At 41.4% G+C, this 18,637-nt stretch overlaps 1 protein-coding gene across 3 annotated transcripts in view; it reads left to right on the top strand.

The window, feature by feature from the left end:
- KIF1B (kinesin family member 1B) overlaps positions 1-18,637 on the top strand; it is a 178,760-nt gene that overhangs the window by 75,036 nt on the left and 85,087 nt on the right. For all 3 annotated transcript variants that reach the window (XM_026449767.1, XM_023215308.2, XM_023215309.3), the window contains exons 13-20: positions 196-329; positions 11,021-11,100; positions 11,979-12,054; positions 14,993-15,072; positions 15,570-15,676; positions 16,492-16,575; positions 16,807-16,987; positions 17,093-17,165. In XM_026449767.1, coding sequence (XP_026305552.1) covers positions 196-329; positions 11,021-11,100; positions 11,979-12,054; positions 14,993-15,072; positions 15,570-15,676; positions 16,492-16,575; positions 16,807-16,987; positions 17,093-17,165 — 815 coding nt within the window. The remainder of the gene's footprint in view (positions 1-195; positions 330-11,020; positions 11,101-11,978; positions 12,055-14,992; positions 15,073-15,569; positions 15,677-16,491; positions 16,576-16,806; positions 16,988-17,092; positions 17,166-18,637) is intronic.

Here is an 18,637-nt window from a genome sequence, read left to right as displayed (position 1 = left end):
TTGTCTTGGCGCTTTAATGCTGTCCTTTCTTACAACAATATTCCTTCCTGTCTTTTTTTCTTCTGCTTCTTTCCCTTTTCCCTACTTTTTCTGCCTTTTCTTCTTTCTATCTCCCAGATCTGAAAGATTTTCAGAACAATAAGCATAGGTACTTGCTAGCCTCTGAGAATCAACGCCCTGGCCATTTTTCCACAGCATCCATGGGGTCCCTCACTTCATCCCCATCTTCCTGCTCACTCAATAGTCAGGTGGGCTTGACGTCTGTGACCAGTATTCAAGAGAGGATCATGTCTACACCTGGAGGAGAGGAAGCTATTGAACGTCTAAAGGTAAGTAATAGTTCAGACTGAATACAAGGTATTCTATATAGCTCCACAAGGAAGAACGAGGAGTAAAAATCACTAAGATTTCGATTCAGCATATGGAGAACTCTCTGACTCTTAGAGGTGTCCTGAAAATTGAATTTTCTGATTTGTAAGTTAATTTCTTTTCACTAGAGTGCCTGAGTCTGACATGGTCAGGCATAGTTGGGAGAGGTGCATGGGCAGGTCATAGGCTGGCAAGGCATAGTAATGGATTAATAGATGTGTACATTAATTCTGGGGTAGTTCATCAAGTTACAGTGAAATTGTTTTGTTAGAAATTTATTTGGAAACATTTGGTTTCATTCGAAGATGGAATTCTGTATAGAGCCATGCTTCTGTTAATAAAGATAAAGTTTGGGCCGGGCACGGTGGCTCACGCCTGTAATCCCAGCACTTTGGGAGGCTGAGGCGGGCGGATCACGATGTCAGGAGATTGAGACCATCCTGGCTAACATAGTGAGACCCCCATCTCTACTAAAAATACGAAAAATTAGCCGGGTGCGTTTGCGGGCGCCTGTAGTCCCAGCTACTCGGGAGGCTGAGGCAGGAGAATGACGTGAACCTGGGAAGCGGAGCTTGCAGTGAGCCGAGATCGCGCCACTGCACTCCAGCCTGGGTGACAGAGCAAGACTCTGTCTCAAAAAAAGAAAAAAAAAAAGTTTGAACATTTGAGTAGCTTTTCCAGGTTTATTCAGATACTTATTAAATTATATCTTCTAGAGGTTCACAGAAAACATTGATACCCTATGATTACTGTACAGGAAGGTTATCTCCTCCTACACTGGTACCCATGCGGTCACAGGGCTGTAGTGTTGCATGTATGCAGATTTGGCCTATGGCTCCGAGCTTTGCTGTTGGAGGTATTTCCCAGCCTGTTGCTGGCTCTGTGAGGTTCGATCTCACCTCTCTGTATGAATATGAAAGTTAAGAGCAACAGAGCCTTCTAACTCATAACTGCTGCTCTTCCTCCTCAGTTAATTCAATGCACAGACAGTTATCACCAGCAGTGCTGAAAGCTGTACAGGAATCCTACCACCCATCAGATGGCTGTGACAGTATCGTCTGCTTCGAAGCAAATATTTTTTATTTCCCTACTTGTCACCTCCATGAAGATAGTTTGACCCATACCTTTTAACCATTGTATTCAAGAGTGCTAGGATAGGGGACACGGGAGGACAAGGAACACTTTTTAAGAGTCTGAGAAGTTGCAATCATGCTGCCAGCCAGCAGTCCTCTTCACGTTCACTTGGTATTCCCCTTGACTGCCACTCATGCAAGGATGTTAGAGAACAGTGACACATTGACACATTTAATAGGTAAAAGGCTTGCTGAAAAACTCTTTAACACTAAAGTGAATTAAGCTTGACAATTGAATATGTCAGATGCTCTCATTGTAATTTTCATGTGAGGCTGGAAAACATTTTATCTGAAGAAAGAGGTTCCTACCTTTTCCCTTGACATTTTACTCATTTCAAAAGTATAGTATGGGCCGGGCATGGTGGCTGACACCTATAAACCCAGTACTTTGGGAGGCTGAGGCAGGAGGATCATTTTAGCCCAGGAATTTAAGGCTGCAGTGAGCTATGATTGCACTGCTGCACTCCAGCCTGAGTGACAGAGTGAGATTCTATCTCAAAAAAACATGCTTGGCTGGGCGCAGTGGCTCAAGCCTGTAATCCCAGCACTTTGGGAGGCCGAGACGGGCGGATCATGAGGTCAGGGGATCGAGACCATCCTGGCTAACACGGTGAAACCCCGTCTCTACTAAAAAATACAAAAAACTAGTCAGGCGAGGTGGTGGGCGCCTGTAGTTCCAGCTATTCAGGAGGCTGAGGCAGGAGAATGGCGTAAACCTGGGAGGCGGAGCTTGCAGTGAGCTGAGATCCGGCCACTGCACTCCAGCATGGGCGACAGAGCAAGACTCTGTCCCCAAAAACAAAAACAAAAAAAACATGCTTTAGAAACAAAAATAAGGCTGGGCATGGTAGCTCACGCCTGTAATCCCAGCACTTTGGGAGGCCAAGGTGGGCAGATCATCTGAGGTCAGGAGTTCAAGAGCAGCCTGGCCAACATAGTGAAACCCTGTCTCTACTAAAAATACAAAAAAATTAAGCCGGGCGCAGTGGCTCATGCCTGTAATGCCAGCACTTTGGGAGGCTGAGGCAGGCAGATCACTTAAGGTCAGGAGTTCAAGACCAGCCTGGCCAACATGGTGAAACCCCATCTCTACCAAAAATAAGAAAATTAGTTGAGCACGGTGGCGCATGCCTGTAATCCCAGCTGCTTGGAGGGTGAGGCACAAGAATCACTTGAACCTGAGAGGCGGAGGTTGCAGGGCCTGGAGATCGCACCATTGCACTCCAGTCTGGGCGGCAGAGTGAGACTCTGTCTCAAAAAATAAATAAATAAAAATAGAAAAATTAGCTGGGCATGGTGGCTTGCATCTGTAGTCCCAGCCACTCGGGAGGCTGAGGCAGGAGAATCCCTTGAACCCAGGAGGTGGAGGTTACAGTGAGCTAAGATTGTGCCACTGCACTCCAGCCTGGGCAACAGAGCGAGACTCCATCTCAAAAAAAAAAAAAAAGAAACAAACAAAAATAATGTTCTTGTTTCTTCCTTCAGAACATATAAGTGGAAAGTGGTGAAGTTCTACAATATCTAGCAAAGGGAGAAGGAGTGAGAAATCTTTCCATTAAATGTTGTAGGCTGCAGGGCAATTTTTGCTGTTGGTAAAATTGACTTTGAAATTTTACTAAAGACCTTAACAAAGGGGAGTGGTAAGACTCCACACATTTTCTCACTATAGGCGTCAGTGACCATGTTGGCTTTGCAGAGCTCTTTTTAGAACCAGAGTAAGAAATAGGGAGCTCCTTGGTAATGAGAAGTAAAACTCCCACTTACTGAGTCCTTAATATAAAATGTTCTTTTTCTTTGGGGATTTTAAATCGTAACTATTTGCTTATTAAAGCGTTAGCGCATACGCTTGAGAATACCCTTTCCTTTGACATTCATCTTGATGTAAAGGAGAAATTTCTCCCTAACTGCCAAGTGGGACCAATTGAAAATAATGTCACGTTAGGAGTCAAGACATTAACCAGACTCTTTAAGAATCAGGTTACCCAGTGTCTTCCAGATCATTTCTAGGGAATAACACTGTCATTATTCAGGGAACTCTTCCTCCAACTTCCCTATGTCCCACTAAAGCAAGACAAAACAAAACTGTATTACTTCAATCAGAAAACAGATTTCTTTGTTTTAATTATTTCTTACGCCAAAATAAAGAACTCTTTGGTTTTCCCTAGTTTTATTCTAGAAAGAAAAGAGCTTCCTTAGGGCTTTTTGTTGTCTTGGGTTTTTAATGCAGTGTGGTAGTTCACTGAAGCATAAGCGCCTTAGTTCTGCTCTTGTTTTGTGAGTGGTGAGAATTCCTTTCGGGTAAACCTGCATTTTAATGCTGCAGGCAGATAACATCTTTCATCCAAAGCTCCAGGGCAATGTTTGTACAATAGAAATGCTCGAGAATATCTAGGAACTGGGTTCCTAAGGCATGGTGCTGCAGGAGAAAAATATTATACTGGAAAACAGCAATAGAGGAGGTTAATTCATTTTCCTCACATTGTATTCGCCTTTGTTTCTTTTTGACTTTAAAAAAGGTCAGTTGATTGGATACTGTTTTTACACACGATGTTGCTGTGGCTTTGTTCACTGAATAGCCTTTTTCCATATGTTAGGTATGCACGTCACACCATTGTAAATATCTTTTTTTTTTTTTTTTTTTGAGACAGAGTCTTGCTGCGTCGCCCAGGCTGGAGTGCAGAGACGCGATCTTGACTCACTGCAACCTCCGCCTCCTGGGTTCAAGCAATTCTCCTGCCTCAGCCTTCTGAGGAACTGGGATTACAGGTGTATACTACCACACCTGGCTAATTTTTGTATTTTTAGTAGAAACGGGGTTTCGCCATGTTGACCAGGCTGGTCTCAAACTTCTGACCACAGGTGATCTGCCTGCCTCGGCCTCCCAAAGTGCTGGGATTACAGGTGTGAGCCAGCATGCCCGGTCTTCCTGTCGAATAAGGTTTTAAACATGCAGCTGTAGCCACAGCTCTCGTGTTTATTAGTCTGGCATCACAGTCAGTACTGTGAGTGCCGTTGCTTAGACTTAGCCTATAAATATCCACAAATATCCATTACAGAAGCAGGCAAGGGCAAATGCGCTAAGCACCCAAGGCCACATTTGGAATCCACTTAGGAAGCATGCTATGTTCAGTACGGTAAAACCTTGGTGATTCAGTGGCTTCAACAAATGTTCTGTGCAGTAAGTGTTTTTCATGGAAATATTTCTGACTTGTCCTGGTGATTTTTCTGTTTCCTTAACTAAATCATCAAGAATAGATTAAATTGTTTAACTATATGAACATAATTTATTAACCAGTGCTGTACAGATCGCTAGAGATGCAGACAAATACGATGTGAGACCAAAGAGTGAATGACACCTGAGCCCGGCATTCCTCAGAGCTTAAAGAAGAGTTCCTGGTGTCCCTCTGTTTTTTGGAATTTTTTTTTTTTCTCAAAGAAAGGGAGGAGGATTAAAGGTTTATCTCCTCAACCCGTCATTTCTGAACCATGAATCCACATTTCAAGTTCATCTTATATTAGGCCCCTAGAGTGGGGTATGGGAAGCCCTGGACGCCAGAATGCCTACCTGCTGGCAGAATGAGTTGATGCTCCTGAGACTGGATGCTGTTTCGCACTTGGCTTCCCTGTTTTATTTATACTAAGTTTGCTACTCAGGCTTGAACAGAATATCCCTCACATTTTCTTAACTTAGGGTGAACTGTTTCATAGAATATTTACTTGAAAGCCTGTTGAGCGTGCTTTATTTGAAGAAAGAACAGTGAGTCAGCAAATAGCTCTAGACCTGGCTCAGTGAGTAGTGTGGCCTCACTTAGCTTCTCTGGTCTGTTGGAACGCAGTGGCGCCATCTTGGCTCAGTGCAACCTGTGTCTTCTGGGTTGAAGCGATTCTCCTGCTTCAGCCTCCCAAGTAACTGGGGCTACAGGCACATGCCGCTGCGCCCGGCTAATTTTTGTATTTTTGGTAGAGACGGGGTTTCGCCATGTTAGCCAGCTGGTCTTGAACGCCTGTCTTTGGTCCAGTTTTCTTATCTCTAGAATGGTTCCAGAATAAATGATTTCGCAGGCTTTTTTTTGGCCCTGAAGTTGTGCTAATGTGACTCACAGTTAGTATTTTCTCTAAGTTTCCCTCAGAGTTTTTAAAAATAGCTTTCTAGACAACCTCAAAATTGCAGCTGAAAACTGTAATAAAAATAAAAGTTGTACCTTACTCATTAAATCTCTTTTCTACAAAGAGATCATGTTCTGATTTACCCTTCAGATGGTAAGTAAAATTAGATAAGTCATATTAGAGTTGGCTGCAAAATGGTAAGAGGATTCCTAGACAGTGATTTTGCTTTCTTAGAGTGAGTTCTACAGTTGCCCCAAAATAGGGTGGCTTTAATATGACCAGATAATCCTCTACTCTGAAATAACCTTTTTCTGAAGGTGATCAACTAGGAAGAAATATTTTTGAAGTATCTCATGTCAGTTTGTATTCCATAATCAATAGTGGTTTGTGAACCACACTGTAATAAGTACTAGTCAAGATACCTTGGTTAGGTTGGGTGTATCCCATTGTCCTGTTTGTTGAAGGTTTTCACTTTGAGAAGACTGTATAGATTTCTACCCAGCTATCTTTAATAGACCTTAAAATTATGTAGGTTATGTCATCAGCTTGTCTTATTGCCTGTTTAAAATCATACGCAGGGTGGGGCTGGGAGGAAAAGAAAAAGGAAAAAAACAGTCATTGCAAAAACATTTTTTTTTTTTTTTTGAGTCGGAGTCTCACTCTGTAGCCGAGGCTGGAGTGCAGCGGCACAATCTCGGCTCACTGCAAGCTCCGCCTCTGGAGTTCACGCCATTCTCCTGCCTCAGCGTCCCGAGTAGCTAGAACTACAGGTGCCCACCACCACGCCCGGCTAATTTTTTGTAGTTTTAGTAGAGACGGGTTTTCACCATGTTAGCCAGGATGGTCTCGATCTCCTGACCTCATGATCTGTCCGCCTTGGCCTCCCAAAGTGCTGGGATTACAGGTGTGAGCCACCATACCCAGCCAGCATTTTCTTTTTTTAAAGAGGTGCTCACTGTGTTGCTCAGGCTGGAGTGTAGTGGTGCAGTCATAGCTCACTTATGCAGAAGCATTTAACACCACTCTTAGTGATTGTTGAATAACTTTTGTGGTGCTTTATAGATAAACTATTGAAAACTTGGTCCTTGGCCTTCTCATTCCTTGTGGAATTGTGTGGATTTGTCTTGCTCGCTGGCCCTCTAGCATGACACTTTGGTTCTCTACTTGTGGAGTGGCACGTGCACTGCATGGTAATCATTTCTGCTGAGGACTGTAGAGATGCCATTCAGGTAGCTGTTTAGCCTTTCAGCCTCTGTGTGTGTTCTGAAGCCTAATGAGAGCCATTTCAGGTGTTTTTTGTCGCCTTGCCACCCCCAACCACAGACTTGTTCTAGCTTCTTCCACTTTGTAAGTGTAACTGTCTTCTGAAAAAGTACCTCCTACATGGCTGCCTTGATTAAACCTTACTGATGCCCAGGTTCCTTCTTTAATCTGTTTTGCTCTTTGCCTGCCTTTGCTGCTGGTTGTTGTTCTTCATCTTTCTTTTTGTTTTTTTAAATTTTATTTTAAATCATCCCCTCCTATTTGTTCCACCAAACTCATATACTACTTTGCTTTTGCAGCTGCTGCCTTGAATCTTCACTCTTGCTTTTTTCATGTGTTCCTTTGCCTTTAGTATGTTTTTTTGTTTTGAGGTGACATCCAATCATGTAATATTCTGGAAGTCCAAGAGATTCAGAAAGTCAAACACTAGACAACTTAAGGTTTATTGTATTACTCACAAGTCCTTTCCGTGTAGATATTTATGTTTTGGGGCCGCAGACTTCTTTAGTGACCTGATATATATGTCATACATTGAAGTGTTTGCTGAACTATAACATATAACACTTTTCCTTGTTTTTTTTTTTTTTTTTTGAGACAGAGTCTTGCTCTTTTGCCCGGGCTGGAGTGCAGTGGCTGGATCTCAGCTCACTACAAGCTCCGCCTCCTGGATTTATGCCATTCTCTTGCCTCAGCCTCCAGAGTAGCTGGGACTACAGGCGCCCGCCACCTCGCCGGCTAGTTTTTTGTATTTTTAGTAGAGACGGGGTTTCACTGTGTTAGCCAGGATGGTCTCGATCTCCTGACCTCGTGATCCACCTGTCTCAGCCTCCCAAAGTGCTGGGATTACAGGCTTGAGCCACGGCGCCCGGCCACTTTTCCTTTTTTTTTTCCGAGACAGAGTCTCGCTCTTGTCGCCCAGGCTGGAGTGCAGTGGCCGGATCTCAGCTCACTGCAAGCTCCGCCTCAGCCTCCTGAGTAGCTGGGACTACAGGTGCCTGCCACCTCGCCCGGCTAGTTTTTTTGTATTTTTTTTTTTTAGTAGAGACGGGGTTTCACCACGTTAGCCAGGATGGTCTCGATCTCCTGACCTCGTGATCCGCCCGTCTCGACCTCCCAAAGTGCTGGGATTACAGACTTGAGCCACCGCGCCCGGCCACTTTTCCTTGTTAATCACTATTAGCATCATTGCTATCATTTCATTATCATCATCTGACTTTCTTTTTTTTTTTTTTTTTTTTTGAGATGGAGTCTCACTCTGTCCCCCAGGCTGGAGTGCAGTGGCGCAATCTCAGCTCACTGCAAGCTCTGCCTCCCGGGTTCACGCCATTCTCCTGCCTCAGCCTCCCGAGTAGCTGGGACTACAGGTGCCCGCCACCGCGCCCGGCTAATTTTTTGTATTTTCAATAGAGATGGGGTTTCACCGTGGTCTCGATCTCCTGACCTTGTGATCCGCCTGCCTCGGCCTCCCAAAGTGCTGGGATTACAGGTGTGAGCCACCGCGCCTGGCCTGACTTTCTTACTTCGTCTCCATGACCAGCATTTTCACCTGTTTTGGCATATGTTCGTCCCACTTTTTTGTACTCCTTTTCCTTCCATTATTTGTCTAGTTAATTGCTACTTGTCCTTCATTTCTCTGTCTGGACCTCACTCAGCCTTGATTCACCTATGTTACAGAGACCTATGAATACTCCAGTTCTAGCTCTTAGTACACTATTCTCTTATCTCCTACTGTATCCATTCTCAATCCTCAGACATACTGCTCTAGCAACACAATTATTCCTGGAAAACTCCAGGTACTTTCCCACTCCCAGCATACCCACATGGCAGCTTCTGCTCTTCTTTGATCTCTGCTCACATATCACTGAGTCTGTGAGGCCTGTCTTGACAACCTCACTTCAGATTGCTCCCTCACCTACCCTTCCCCGTGTGTTCTTTCCTTTTGTTGCTTTTTCTCTGGAGCACTTGCCACTATTTGACATACTGTGTACTTATTGATTAAAATGGACTATATCATGGCTGGGCATGGTGGCTCACACCTGTAATCTCAGCACTTTGGGAGGCTGAAGTGGGCGGATCACCTGAGGTCAGGAGTTTAAGACCAGCCAGACCAATTATGGTGAAACCCCGTATCTACTGAAAATACAAAAACTTGCCAGGCATAGTGGTGGGCAGCTGCAGTCCCAGCTACTTGGGAGGCTGGGACAGGAGAATCGCTTGAACCCGGGAGACGGAAGTTGCAGTGAGCCAAGATCACACCACTGTACTCCAGCCTGTACGACAGAATGAGACTCTGTGTCAAACAGACAGACAGACAAACAAAATAAATAAATAAATAAGATTATATCAGTCTCCTTACTATGATGTAAATCTTATGAAGGCAGAGATTTTGTTCTCTGCCATATCCATAGGTGCCTTGAACAAGGCTTGATATGTAATGGGGTTATATGTAAGTATTGAATGAATAAATCATCACTTACTTGTCTCTCTAGTATATAGTAACCTCCTTGAGAGCAAGAAACATGTTTTGGTTCTTTTAAAATTTAATTTAATTTAATTAATTAATTTGCTTATTTTTTAAATTTTACTTTATGTTCCAGGATACATGTGCAGAATGTGCAGGTTTGTTACATAGGAATACATGTGCCATGGTGGTTTGCTGCACCTATCAACCCGTTATCTAGGTTTTAAGCCCCGTATGAATTAGGTTCTTATATTTATATAAGTGTAAACACTCAGCTAGTGATTGGTAAATTGTCACTTCAGTGGCTGTGTGCCTTCAGATGAGATTTAATACTAACCCTTTCTATGTTGACTGTTGGGTTGTGTTCAGGAGGTTATTGTGTCATGGCGAAATTGTAGTGAAACAAAAGCAGTAAATACCTTTTGGGACTTTATTCCTTTTTTTTTTGAGACAGAGTCTTGCTCTGTCGCCCAGGCTGGAGTGCGGTGGTGTGATCTCTACTTGCTGCAAGCTCCGCCTCCTGGGTTCACACCATTCTCCTTCCTCAGCCTCCTGAGTAGCTGGGATTACAGGTGCCCGCCACCACACCCGGCTAATTTTTTGTGTTTTTAGTAGAGATGGGGTTTCACTGTGTTAGCCAGGATGGTCTCGATCCCCTAACCTCGTGATCCGCCCACCTTGGCCTTCCAAAGTGCTGGGATTACAGGCGTGAGCCACCATGCCCGGACTTTATTCTTTTATAGAAGTGGTTGTCAGAAAAAGTATCTTTCATTTTGGAATGTTAATATTACCCTTCCTCCTCTAACACACACGCATACATACATATAGACAGAGTCACTATTAAGGTGTTTTTTTTGTTGTTTTGTTTTTTTGAGATGGAGTCTCACTCTGTCGTCCAGGCTGGAGTGCAGTGGTGCGATCTTGGCTCACTGCAACCTCTGCCTTCCAGATTCAAGCGATTCTCCTGCCCTTCTGCCTCAGCCTCCTAAGTAGCTGGAATTACAGGTGCACACCACCATGCCTTGCTAATTTTTTTGTATATTTAGTAGAGACGGGGTTTCATTGTGTTGGCCAAGCTGGTCTCGAACTCCTGACCTCGTGATCCGCCTGCCTCGGCCTCCCAAAGTGCTGGAATTACAGGCATGAGTCACTGTGCCCAGCCTATTAAGATATTTTTATTAAGACTTGGAGGATTGGTTGGTGCGGTAGCTCACTCCTGTAATCCCAGCACTTCGGGAGGCTGAGGCGGGTGGATCACGAGGTCAAGAGATTGAGACCATCCTGGCCAACATGGTGAAACCCCATCTGTACTAAAAATACAAAAATTGACTGGGCATGGTGGGATGCACCTGTAGTCCCAGCTACTCGGGTGAGGCAGGAGAATCACTTGAACCTCAGAGGCGGAGGTTGCAGTGAGCCAAGATCATGCCACTGCAGCCTGGTGACAAAGCAAGACTCCATCTCAAAAAAAAAAAAAAAAGACTTAGAGGATTTATTTGTTTAGGGTTGATTCAGTTTTAGGTCTAGTCTTTATGATTCTTACCTTACATATTAATAACATACAGATCTCACTACTTTTAATTCTGGCCCGTTTCCTCAAAGGGCATGATTTGCTTCTTGCTTTTCTAGCATAGTTTGTTAAATTATAAGACTCTTTGCCCCTTTAACTGTGCACTTCCTTCCTTAGGAATCAGAGAAGATCATTGCTGAGTTGAATGAAACTTGGGAAGAGAAGCTTCGTAAAACAGAGGCCATCAGAATGGAGAGGTCAGGAGGTTAAAATCTAGAAATGTTTCTAAGTTTTCTAGGGGATGTGGATTACTTTATAGTAAGAAAAGATAAAATGTAAATTAAAATGGAAGAATCTGCCCTTCTAAAACACAAAACGAAACCAAATAAAATGGACAGGGATTTATGGCCAGTTGAATTTATGCTTTGAAATGACATCTACGTATTTAAATATTCTCTAGGGAGTCACAGGTTTAATAGTTACCATATTACATGTTGCTAGGGATTCACAGAAAATAGAACATATTGGCCAGGCGCGGTGGCTCATGCATGTAATCCCAACACTTTGGGAGGCTGAGGCGGGCACATCATGAGGTCAGGAGATCGAGACCATCCTGGCTATCGGTGAAACCTCGTCTCTACTAAAAATGCAAAATTAGCTGGACGTGGTGGCGGGCGCCTGTAGTCCCAGCTAGTCGGGAGGCTGAGGCAGGAGAATGGCGTGACCCCTGGGAGGTGGAACTTGCAGTGAGCCGAGATGGTGCCACTGCACTCCAGCATGGGTGACAGAGCAAGACTCTGTCTCAAAAAAAAAAAAAAGGAATAGCCTTTTCTTTTTTATATTAATATGCATATCATTTATGAATATTGACTATTTCCAAAGTCAGTTGAGACAAATTTCTTATCTCAGTGAATATAACTTTGACAAAGCAAGTTTTAATTTATTTCGAATGTGATATCGCTTTTAGAAATAACTTCTCAATGATGAGAGATAAGCACATTATTTTATATTTGCATTATTGACTATAAACATGGCCAGTTGTTTTTGCTTTGCAGGCTTTATTTTCCAATTCATATTAGACTGATTTAATTGACATTTTGGTATTAGTATTCTGATTTACCTGTTTTTTTCCTAGAGAGGCTTTGTTGGCTGAGATGGGAGTTGCCATTCGGGAAGATGGAGGAACCCTAGGGGTTTTCTCACCTAAAAAGGTAGGAAACAATGTTGTGAAACCTAATCAGATAGAGACACTTTTTGTTTGTCTTTGTTACTGGGGCACTTCATGTCTTTCAGGACCTACTCTGTCTCCCCCTTATTATCTTGATACTTGCCTTAATTTCAGATATTTCTGATTTCATCTTAGAGCATGGTCTTATAGTACAAAGGCAGCCTATTTTTAAAATGCCTATCTTGTTTACTGTTTACAAAAGAAAAAACCTAAGGCAATATATCTGTAACTTTTGGCCATGATTCAGTTTGTTTAGTCATCTTTATTTGTTGCTTTCTCTTCAATTCCCAGCCTAACCTAGCATACTTTCAGTTTTGGCTACTCTTTCATGTAGATTTTCCCGCAGAAGTCGTCTACCCTGCTTTATAACTTTTTGGAACCAATTTCAGCTGTACAGGTTTGTGGAGAATAATACTGCTTCCATTTGCCTCTGCAATTTGTATTATAGACAACCCTTGTACTGAGTAAAGCAATTCCTTTCCCTGTCCTTCTAGACTCCTCTGCTTCCTTCTTCATTTTTTAAAAAGTGTCTCCAATAGTTACCTTTCTTTTTACATAATCATAGTTATAACGTAGTTAGGTAGCTTTTAGCTACTTAGAATAGTAAGGGTTTTTTTTTGGTTTTTAATTAAGTTGCAACTTATTGTTGGATACTGGAAAATGGCTATCAAATGGTTATTTTGTGTGCTTATGTGTCAGAGAATAGGAGAACATATATTGATGTACAAAAGCATGATTTTATGCTACTAGTAAATTATCCTTTATTTCAAGTGACCTTACATTGGCTATTGGAGACTTAAACATCTTTATGCCTAGGTTCTGATGATGATCTCTCTAAGTTAGGATACAAGGGGTGGTGAGTTTTGAATTGGTACTTTTATGTGATATGATATATTCCCATGGTTTTCGCTACAATTCTTCTGGTTAGGTTTTTCTATCGTGGCCACATAACTTTTTGTTTTCTTTTCAAATTCCAATGTGTTATTTTCAACAGAAAAGACTGATGTAAAGACTTTTAGATGCATATTGTATAATAGAACAGTGTTTTATATGTTTATATTATGAAAGGTAAGTAGTTTCCACAGTTTTAATAGTTTTCCTTCAGTAAGACATGCATTTATTCAGATATGTTACTTATTATTATATAGATTTTAGCAGTTACAGTTTTGGTGGAATTTAATTGTGCCTATGCATATATCTAAAGGTATTTTATAACATCTTACAGTGTTAAACCTGTGAGGATTTTTTTTTTTTTTTGAGATGGAGTCTCGCTCTGTCGCCAGGCTGGAGTGCAGTGGTGCGATCTCGGCTCACTGTAACCTCGCCTTGCGGGTTCAAGCGATTCTCCTGGCTCAGCCTCCCGAGTAGCTGGACTGCGGGTGCGTGCCACCACACCCAGCTAATGTTTGTATTTTTAGTGGAGACAGGGTTTCACCTTGTTGACCAGGGTGGTCTCGATCTATTGACTTCGTGATCCGCCCACCTCAGTTTCCTAGAGTGCTGGGATTACAGGCGTGAGCTACCGCCCTGGCTGGAAAATTTTTATTATAACAACTAGTGAATATATTATGGCATTTAACATAAATCATAAATAATTTGAACAAATGTTGAGATGTAAACTGCGTGGAATTCCAAAGTGAGATCTCTGTTGCTAAAGCTTTTTCTTACTTTAATTTTTGCTTTAGCTTTCTAGACTTCTTCATGAAAGGAAGGGATATACCAGTGACCACATCCAAACTCAGTCTTAGGACCTGTTTCTGAGATTCCATTTTTCAAATCATGATGTGCTTTAAGGAATGCTACCCATAAAGGGCTTTGACTTTCTCAAACCAGTCAAGTTCTTCAACTACAAAGGTGGATGCTAGTTGAGAAGATGTGGAGGTTTTTCAAATTTCTCTTTAACCATCTATTTTATAGTCCCTTTTCTGACCCCCTCATCTGACTCTTCTTTCATTCTTCCGCATTTGCTGGCACTCTCTTGAGTAGATTTTGGCTTCAAGACCATGTGACTTATTTTTGGATTCCAGTGGGGTATTTTCACCGAAGAAGGTTGGTTTTTTTAAAAAGATTTTAGAAATATTAGAGTTAGATGAAGAAGATTGTTAGAAGATGTTTATATTATCGAATATCAGTAATTTTAATTTTTTCTTTAAAGACAAACTAAAGTCTTTTAAGGTAAAGACTAATAAATTAATAACTGGGATCATAGAAGAACTGATAAAAATTATAGTGAGAAGTAGTAGGGGGATATGAGGACATTTTAATAAAAGTAAATATTTCTTGAGATTTTTACCCAGGTATTTACAAAAATTATAATTATTCCATTCAGAGAATTGGCCTGTCCTCATTTTTTCCTTGTGCTTTGATCTTATCAAAAATTGGGTCTTGTTTTTTTATCCCAGAACTCATGTTTTGAAATAGAATGCCAGGCACAGTGGCTCACTCCTATAGTCCCAACACTTTGGGAGGCCAAGGAGGATGGATCACTTGAGGTCAGGAGTTCGAGACCAGCCTGGCCAACATGGTGAAACCCTGTCTCCACTAAAAATAGAAAAATTAGCCAGGCATGGTGGCGAACACCTGTAATCCCAGCTACTTGGGAGGCTGAGACAGTAGAATCACTTGAACCTGGAAGGCGGAGGTTGCAGTGAGCCAAGATCAGGCTGCTGCGCTCCAGACAGAATGATACTCTGTCTCTAATTAATTAATTAATTAATTAAAATAAAATGCATTGGTTCTGTTTGGTGAGGCCAAAAAAGAGTGCTTTCTCTTTATTATGGAACCACAACTAGGGATAAAAAGAAATCCCTCTCTAGGCTCTATGGAGAGTTGGAGAAGCCTGAACTCCTGTAGGCCCCTGTTGTTACCACAGCTCTCTCGTGGTGCCCTGCTCCAAATTGATCATCTGTAATCTTTTTCAGACTCCACATCTTGTTAACCTGAATGAAGACCCACTAATGTCTGAGTGCCTACTTTATTACATCAAAGATGGAATTACAAGGTATATTTCTTTCTTGTTTTGGTCACTTCATGTTTTTTCCCCCCTCTTAGATAATTGAATAACTAAAGGGAAGGAGTTGAAAAAATTAATGTAATGATTTGCTGTATTTTTTATCTGAAATAGTTACAAACTATCCTCTCTTTCCAAATAATGTGTTTTTGCCAGTGGAGCCAGTTAACATGTAGTTTTTCTCTGAAGACCTTAAATAAATTTTTTTCCTTTAACAAATATACATTCCTTAGGGATTTTATTTGACTCATGTCTTTTTATAATACTGTATGAGTTACATTGGTGTATCAGTGCTCCTTGTTTCTTATTCTGATGTAGAGAGGTTGATCATATGTGAGGATAGAATTCGTAGTTGAAAGCTTCTGATGCAACAAGGCAATACCTTTTTTGTACATACCAAAGGGTATTCTTTGGAATAAAGAAGTTCATTGTTTGTAGTGCTTTCTGTGTCTGAATTTCCCTGGGAAACACTTTTCTCTTGTGTTCAGGGTTGGCCAAGCAGATGCTGAGCGGCGCCAGGACATAGTGCTGAGCGGGGCTCACATTAAAGAAGAGCATTGTATCTTCCGGAGTGAGAGAAACAACAGCGGGGAAGGTGAGCATTCCTGGCTGGAGCTTCAGCAACAACCTTTTCATTTTATATTAGGAGAAATCCTTAAGACTTTGTATTCTCTGTCTATCAGTAATTCTTTCTTATACAATCTAATTCTGAAAAATGGAGAGACATACGCTGCTTATGAATGCAGAGATGGACAAGGCTACTTTACATGAAAATAACTTGGACAAAAGAAGCCCTTTTGTTACTGCCAAGAACTGAGAAGGACATAGGCAATTAGGCTTGGTCTGGAATGTTAATTATTTAATAGAAAAGTAAGAAAATAGCAAATATCCTGGATAATAGGAGATTTGAAGGACATTAAGTCTTAACCGAGCAGAATTTATTTTTATCTGAAAGGGAAGAAAAACTCAGTCTTGAATTTTGCGTGGGTTATTAACAAAACAACAATTTAATGATATTGTTGTGTTATATAATTCACTCATTCCCTTATCAAAATATTAGCTTTTCAATCTTTAGTTTCTGGTTATTACCTATGTCCTCATCCTTACAATTTCTGATAGTCTTGAGTTTTATTGACTGAACTGTCAGAGATCACTGAGACTAGTATTTCCTATCATCTTCTTAGGTTTATCAAATAGAGTTAAATGTTCCTGTGTTAGCCATAGCCCCAGAGAGCCTCTTCCATTGGAACTAGTTCTGGTACCCCAAAATGAACTACTGTGTAGACAACTTCAGCCACTTGATTGATTGCAGGGATTTATTCTACTTACCACAAATCCTGATAAGCAACTGCTTTCCATTATTTGATTCCAGTGGTTTGTGATGATAACATTAGTTTGTGTTCCTCTTAGTTATCGTGACGTTAGAGCCCTGTGAGCGCTCAGAAACCTACGTAAATGGCAAGAGGGTGTCCCAGCCTGTTCAGCTGCGTTCAGGTGAGACTGGGAGAGTTTTGCCGTATTCAGCAACGTGCACATGGTTTCTGTGACCACTCTAATTTTGGGCTGTTTAAAGGATAAAGTAATACTCAGCATTAGGATTTTTGTTCTTGTAAAAACAACAGCTCTGAAAGCTGTCTTTTCACATTAGGGAGGGGCGAGGTTATTAAATATATACTATATATTTAAAAAATTATTTCTTAACCCTATTTTTCTGTTTTGTGCTAGGAAACCGTATCATCATGGGTAAAAACCATGTTTTCCGCTTTAACCACCCGGAGCAAGCACGAGCCGAGCGAGAGAAGACTCCTTCTGCTGAGACTCCGTCTGAGCCTGTGGACTGGACATTTGCCCAGAGAGAGCTTCTGGAAAAACAAGGAATTGATATGAAACAAGAGATGGAGAAAAGGTAATGCACAGTTACGCAGCCCACATGACTGTTTCTTCTTTTAAACACGTAATATTATTAGCATTCTTGAATTTTTTTGTTTTGTTTTTTTTTTTTTACTTCTAGGCTACAGGAAATGGAGATCTTATACAAAAAGGAGAAGGAAGAAGCAGATCTTCTTTTGGAGCAGCAGAGACTGGTAGGAGTCCTGAATCTGCTAAACTGTTGGGAAAAGGGCAGCTTGTTCCCATACTTTCCCTGTTCCGCAGAGCAGCACTCACCCAAATTGCTTCTCTCAAGGATACCAAGCACTATTCTTTGATTTCCTTAATGGAGAATGAACTTAAATCTCCCGGTAGCCTTAGCCTGAAAAAATAGTCCATAGAGGTACTCTTTTGGGCTTTTTATGTCTTAAAGGCCAAATCTTTCTATTACAACCAAGTGCTTTTTAAGGAAATAGAACTTTTCTGGTAGCCTTTGCCTCTTGATAGTGGTTTTGGAATTTGCATCAGTGGTGGTTCTTTAAATGATAATAACTCTGAATATTGAATTTGGTGGGAGTTTGCCTTGGTTTTGTTTCTGATCACTTGATAGTACTAATTCTCTGCTCTTGGGCTGACTTTGGGATTGTTCTTATGCTGGGCAGATTTTTTTTTTTTTAAGTTAAACTGTGTCTAAAAGTGTTGCTGCACAGTTGCATGTGTTACTCCTTTCCTGTTCCCCTGCATGGAGTCTGAATTCTCAATCAGGTTCTCAGTGGCATGTGTGGTAGCGGTGGGAGCAGAGGCTGCATACCCAGCCCGGACAGGACAGAAGGGCTGCTTCCTTTGAGGGAAGGAGGATTTGGGTGAGCAGCTGGAAAAAGTCTGTTTAAGGTCCCAGCTATTGATATAATACTAATGGCTTCAGCATTTTATAATGGTAGTTGATTTCCTAGATTTGATAGAAAATGAATCACATGAATAAATAAGTTGATCCATTAGTTAGATTTTCATTTCTAAAGCCAACCAACCAACCAATTTTGGTTAACAAAGCCGTGGTTATAAGAACCTTTTCAGCATTCATTTGATATGTAAGAATAAAGTATAACTAACCTTTGGATACTGTGGATGCAGTTTAGGAAGTTCTCATTTTTTAAGATTCAGTCGTATCTTTCTTTTAAGGTAAGGGGGTATTAGGGAGAAAGTTCAGGCACTGGCTTCTTACCTTAGTATAAAATATAGCAAGTAAACTACAGCCTTGTAGTCATGCTCTGTGCTTTGGAAAAGTAGGGGCTAGTGCTAAGTGGGCCAGAAAAGCGAAGGACTTGAGCAAAAACAACCTTTTCCAGAGCACCTCAGTTCTCAGGCATGGGCATGGATTAAACCAGTTAGTTATCTTGTAAATTATAGTAAAGCCCTTAAAAGAATGGATTATAAGAATAAATCAAGGGTTTGGGGCAAGATAATAGCAGTGTTACCGACAGAGGCTCTTTAGGAGGCCTTTTTAGCATTAAGTTTTTAATGAAAATAGAAGGGACTAGCTACAATGTGATTAGTGGCTTGAAAGGTTTGTGACACAAGAAGTCTTTTATCTTAATAATGTAGTACATTCTAATAACATGCCTCTGATGGTCTGTGAGAGATCAAACGAGGACAGGTGTAATTAAACTCTATTATTAACAATAATGCC

Source organism: Piliocolobus tephrosceles, chromosome 1, assembly GCF_002776525.5.
Source record: "Piliocolobus tephrosceles isolate RC106 chromosome 1, ASM277652v3, whole genome shotgun sequence".
In the NCBI taxonomy this organism is placed as follows: Eukaryota; Metazoa; Chordata; class Mammalia; order Primates; family Cercopithecidae; genus Piliocolobus; species Piliocolobus tephrosceles.
This window is presented reverse-complemented; position numbering and strand designations above follow the sequence as displayed.